The sequence below is a fragment of the Gobio gobio genome (assembly GCF_949357685.1).
Source record: "Gobio gobio genome assembly, chromosome: 22".
Taxonomy (NCBI): domain Eukaryota; kingdom Metazoa; phylum Chordata; class Actinopteri; order Cypriniformes; family Gobionidae; genus Gobio; species Gobio gobio.
The window spans coordinates 7,145,324-7,151,323 of record NC_137118.1 but is presented as its reverse complement, the minus strand read 5'-3'; the positions used below and the strand labels follow the sequence as shown (position 1 = coordinate 7,151,323).

Here is a 6,000-nt window from a genome sequence, read left to right as displayed (position 1 = left end):
AAGTAAAGCATCCAAGCGTCCTGAAAGCAAGATTAATTGACTTGAGAAGCAAAACGCTGTGGAGTAGATGAATCATTCACATTTCCGCTCCACGACTTGTAAAACCTTTCGGAAGAGTTTTTAGGCACTCGCATTTGAATGAATAAGGCTGATTTTAATCATAAATAACTGTTGATTCAGTTGAGTAAATGATTCATAACTAACAAAATAAAAAACTGTATCGTCACCACTTACTGTCATAATGACCTACAGATAGAATCACTGAACGAATCAGGGAATCTTTTTAGTAAACTCATTCAAAGGGCCCTATCATACATCCGGCGCAACGCAAGTGTTCTTTTGCTAGTTTCAGCCCAACACAGTTATCATTCTCACATCCTGCGCCACGTTGTTTAAATGGCAAATGCATTTGTGCACCCATGGTCTGAAAACGAGTCGTGTTCAGGCGCATTGTTGGCGTGATGCTATTTTGTTAGGATAGGACAATATTTTGTCGAGGACTACTGGAAAATCTGGAATCTGAGGGTGCAAAAAAAATCTAAATATCAAGAAAATCACCTTTAAAGTTGTCTAAATTAAGTCCTTAGCAACACATATTACTAATAATAATAATTTTTTTATATATTTATGGTAGGAAATTTACAAAATATCTTCATGGAACATGAAAAATCGTGACCCATACAATGTATTGTTCAAATATACCCGTGCGACTTATGACTGGTTTTGTGGTCCAGGGTCACATATGCGCCTATAGGCGGGTGCACAATGCACGCTCTGCTTATTACACACACACACACGGATGCGCAGCAGCACACAAACATTTTTAAATATTAAAAATAAAAGGATTTCTCTCTGGAGAAGCGTTCAGTCTTTCCGCTCGCAATTTTCCACAGTTGCACGAGCGCAACTGGCTTTCAAAGGGAATGGGAGATGAGACTGATTGGTTTATTGCACGTTACGCCCAAAACACACCCATGACTCATTAAGAGACTAGGTACAACACTTTTAGACCATGTGAAACCATTTTTCCCGCTGTTAAACTAGCAAAAGTGGATTCGGACACGCCCTAAGTGCACTTAGACCATGCGCTCAGATCGTTAAAATAGGGCCCAAGCACTAATCTTGAATTAATCATATTTTTCACACAATTTTGTTAGGTTTGTTAAAAAAAAGGGCAATGGTAAAAAAAAATACAATTAAGTCTTATCTAACACAATTTTGCTTCTCAGATCAATTGATCTTGTTTTAAGAATTTTTTAGATATTTTTACAAGACAAAAAACTAAAGAATTTTTCCCCAAACGTGTCGCTGATACAAAGCACATAATCTGGCTTGGAGACCAAAAGATGACCCCGCAGGGGTCTGACTCACAAGTGCCTGAAACACAGGATGTGCACGTTGCAGAAGAACATGCTATGCTGACTCTCACAATTCAAGGTGTGTGTGTGTGTGTGTGAGAGAGAGAGTGAGAAAAAGAAAAACTCCTTTCTCTTCTACGTCAATCCCGGTTTTCTTTACCTCTCCTACTCTCTCCCACCATGTGCTTGGAGGAATGGACAGAATCAGCAAAACTTTTGAGTTGGAATGGCGTCTTCAGCCTCAGGTACAAGAAAACGAGGGCTGAGTATCTCAGTGATGATACAAAAGCTCATTTGAGACTAAAAAACAAAGCAAAAACACAAACAAAATTCGCTATTATAACGAAAGCCAACGACAACTACAAGGATCGTCTACGGTAGCTAAAAATTAGTGCAGTGTCTATTATTAAACTATATTAGAGAGGAGTAGCACTCTTTTGGATTAGCCAGCAAGACGCTACACACTGCAGTAAGGTCAAGTATTGACATAAAATGCATTTTTTTTCATTCAAGTATCGCCATACTGCTCTGATAACGAACTCATTGATAGCTGTGCATGTCAGAGAAGAGCGCAGAGCTGAAAGTGACGGGTTGTCACAATATAAAAAGGTTTGTCTGACTTTCCTTCGGGTGATTCAGTCAGAAACACTTGTAGGCAAGGTCTAAAATTAACTCTTTGCAACAACTGCCAACGGTTAATGAAAATTGCTAGCCAGAAATATTGATTACTTATAACAAACGTTATTTTATATGTACTGCTATTTTTTAGAATATACACAACCTTTCAAAAGTTTGAGGACAGGAACATAAAAAAAAAAGAAAGAAATTAATAAATTTATTCAGCAAAGTTGTATGAAATTGATCAAAATATTTATTTCAAATAAATGCTGCTTAAAAAGTGTTTTTAACATTGATAGTAATAAGAAATGTTTCTTGAGCACCAAATCAGCATATTAAAATGATTTCTGAAGGATCATGTGACACTGAAAGTTTAGCTTTGCCCACACAGGAATAAATAACATTTTAAAAGATATTGAAATAGAAAATAGTTATTTTCAATTGTAATAATATTTCACAAAATGACAGTTTTTACTGTATTTTTGATCAAATAAATGCAGCCTTGCTGAGCATATGATACTTCTTTCAAAACCGACCACACGCTTTTGAATGGAAGTGTATTTATTTATAAATATGAAATATTTGGTGCTGAAAAATGTTAATTTTGGACCCTGCTCGTCAGTATGCCTGCGGCCGCAGCGCGTCTTGCGCAAACATCCGACATGTAGCGCTGCTGTTTTCCAGAGGATAACAGGTGGTTTCTCTCTGACTAACTGTCATCTACAGAGGCACCAGACACATTGAGGGTCATTGCTTGAAAGAAAGAGGCATCTAGGCATTGACTGTGCATTATGTAGGTGAAGGTGGTGCTTCTGTGCAGAGGAAAAAAATATCTGAACAGCTTTGTGAGGTATGAGGCTGAGGTTGAGCAGTCTGAAAACACTCTCTCTCTCTTCATACGATTCAGAGCAAGAAAGGGGGCAGGAAGCCACAAAACGTTCCTCTGACCGAGAGAAGGTGTACGCTGCTGTGTGAAAAAGACGTTTGTGCAATGAAGCTAACCAGGAACAGAAACGTAAAAGATAGAGAAAACAAAGAGGGAGCACTTGCTTCAAATGCACTTTTTGTAGGCAAAACTTGACCTTAAATAGTAGCCATATCTTGCAGATTGTAAAGTCTGATATCTGGTCTGGAGCCACCAGAGGAAACAGGCTTAGGGACCAGAATTGGCTCCCCCAGGGCCCTGAGGGGGTGAGAGGGAAGGAGGGTGGGGTTGGGTATAAGGTGAAGGCTTCTGGGATAAAAACATCTTCATCCGACTCAGAGCTTCCCTCATCCCTTTCCAGTCTCTCTCGCTCTCGTTCGCTCTAAACCCTCTGCATCAGGGGCCGAGAGTCAAGAATAAGGCCCCAGCATGTCCGTACATAAACCCAGTCCGGACTAAACCCGGCCCGGGCCAGACTGAGGCCTCACTGGTCCGCGCAGGAAATCAGCACAGGAGCCATGTCCTTCACTTGACCTTCAGTGGGGATGCTCACAGCACGCTGTGCTCTGGAACGAACACACAGGCTTTATTATTAAAACACACACACACACACACACACACACACACACACACACACACACACAGCCCATGAGTTTGCAGGGTGTCCCATCTACCTGTGCACATTCTCCATGGCTGCAACCTCAGCGAGAGCAGCTAAGCTGAAGAAGGCCGGGAGGCCGCTGGACGTATCCGGCGCGTCCGCTTCCGCTGATCTGGGGTCATTGTAGCAGACCCCCCTATTGCATAATGTCTCTTGAGTGAATGGCTTTTCATCCTGATTCTTGGTCTGATCCTTAGATTTGTCTTCTGCGGCAACAGAGAAAAATAAACAAATTTGAGACTTTTAGACAAATATTTCCCCCCTCCCGCCAATCTGCTTTTATTGGCAGAGCAACTTAAAACTTACTTTTAAGAGTGTACAAGTTTAATGATGCACTCTCGCGTCACATGATATGAAGAATCTAGCCACAAAAATGCCCTAAAAAGCTATTGTATTCTACACTAGGAAGTTGCGCCATGTCGAGATGAGCTTAATGTGGATTATTTTATAACCTTCTATTGGTTGACACCTTTGGTTGCGGTATACATAGGTGACATGCAAATGACTCATTTCTACACTGACATCAGTACCAATGGAAAACATTTTTTTTAGGTGAAAATAAATAATGCATGCTTTATGAGACATTGTATGGTCTTTGTTTGGGAATTACACTCAGGGTCTTTGGGGTCTCCACAGATCCCAGACAACAACATTTAATTTTATTAATGTTTTTACTCAACATCGGTGCAGTTTTTGGAGTATTTATAATAATTTTTACATTTATATAAATACATTTAAAAATACATTTTTTAATGGATTTTCACACAAAATCTGTTTTTTAATGTAAAATTCACTTTATAAAAGACCCAAATTTCTAACTTTAATTCGTGGGGATAACATGGATAATTTGACATGGTTTAGTGTAAGATTTTTGCCCATCTTTTGGAAAATACAGTAAAAAAAAAAAAAGAAACAAAAAAGTAAATGGCTGCAGAGCTCCACTATTTGCTATGTGCTATTTGCTTTTCACAAGTATTTTTCAGTTAGATATCTAAATGTTATGAAATCGCAATTATAATAATTCAAATTAATTAATTTTGTCAAAGTTTATTATTTTTTTCAATGATGTTCCATTATGATTAGAATCAAACCTGAACAAGAGAAAAAGTTGGAGTCTTTAGAGTTTATCATTTATTTCAAACATCTGATTTTCTTATAATTCTACAAATTTAATCTACACTTCAGTTACTAACTGTAACAGAACAAAAATTAACAGAAATGAACAGTTGTATTACATATTGAGTAAAAAATACACAATATGAACATCAAAATGCAATGAACTGAACAGCAATGACAAGCAATAACAAATGTATTCGTGTGTGTGTGTGTGTGTGTGTGTGTGTGTGTGTGTGTGTGTGTGTGTGTGTGTGTGTGTGAGCATGATCTTTATGCATTGTTGGAAGTGTGCCACTTGCTTTCTGTATGTGTGTTCTGTGTTTCTGTTTTTGAGGATGAATTTTGTCCACTTTCTAAGCGGGGTCTAGACCCTTTGTGTGACTTTTTTTGTCACACGAACATAAAAACAGATATTGATCCAATTCACTTTTTTATTTGTAGATCTAGAGAGTGTTGACAACCGTACAAAGTCTCATGACATTTGGACAAAGGGAATTTTTTTTTTTATTTGAGCAAACGTCCCTTGACACACACTGTCAATTTTATTATTGTAGTATTGTTTACACACACACATTTTTACACTTACGGAAGGATCATGTGACACTAAAGACTGGCGTAATGCTAAGAAATCGGATTTGCCATTGGAGGAATAATTTTAAAATTTGATAATAGTATTTTACAATATAACCATATATGATATTACTGTATTTATCATTAAATAAATGCAGCCTCAATGAGCATTTTTTTTTGAATGGTAGTGTAACATTGAAACCAAAAATGGGTGCAGAGTGTATCATGAATAAGACAGAAGCAGGAAAGTGTGGGTTCAGCTCACCCTCTGCAGGTGACACTCGGCCATCGGCCGTGCGCACCAAGTGTGTGATTTTACTCTTCCTGGCCTTCCTTTTCTGACTGCCCACAGGCGTGTCCAGAACCTTCTGGGGTTCAGGTGAGGGAGACACACATGGACTGACCGGCTTCACTGGACTTGATTCTGTAACCACGGGGTCAGGTGTGGCGATGTCTAAAAGAAAACATGAAATACGTCAAGACTGAGCTGGAAGTCCAAATGCAGACATCCTGACAATGATGGATGCTTTAGGATACTGTATTGCATTTAGCTTGTGCCACTTGTACTACACCATAAGCATCAAAGTATTTACATAACTGTAACTACCCCTCTAAGATAACCAGAGTATACAGTGACCTAGATATGACAGCGTTCCCTGCTATGCGGCAGGAAATACTGAGACGAACTGGGCAAAACCACGGACAAAAAGCAACCAACACCACGCAGGCACAGTTTCCAACACTCGTGCACA

The 6,000-nt window shown here is 38.9% G+C and overlaps 1 protein-coding gene across 3 annotated transcripts in view; it reads right to left on the bottom strand.

Moving 5' to 3' along the window:
- Nucleotides 1–629: 629 nt before the first annotated feature.
- The window catches only part of bbx (BBX high mobility group box domain containing), a 56,152-nt gene continuing 50,781 nt past the window's right edge, over nt 630–6,000 (bottom strand). For 2 of the 3 annotated variants that reach the window (XM_079804840.1, XM_079804842.1), the window contains exons 15-17: nt 5,514–5,702; nt 3,576–3,768; nt 630–3,467 (exon numbers count right to left, since the gene is read on the bottom strand). In XM_079804840.1, the coding sequence (XP_079660966.1) occupies nt 3,386–3,467; nt 3,576–3,768; nt 5,514–5,702 (464 nt within the window). In that variant the 3' untranslated portion in view covers nt 630–3,385. The remainder of the gene's footprint in view (nt 3,468–3,575; nt 3,769–5,513; nt 5,703–6,000) is intronic. The other variant, XM_079804841.1, reaches the window with a different exon arrangement.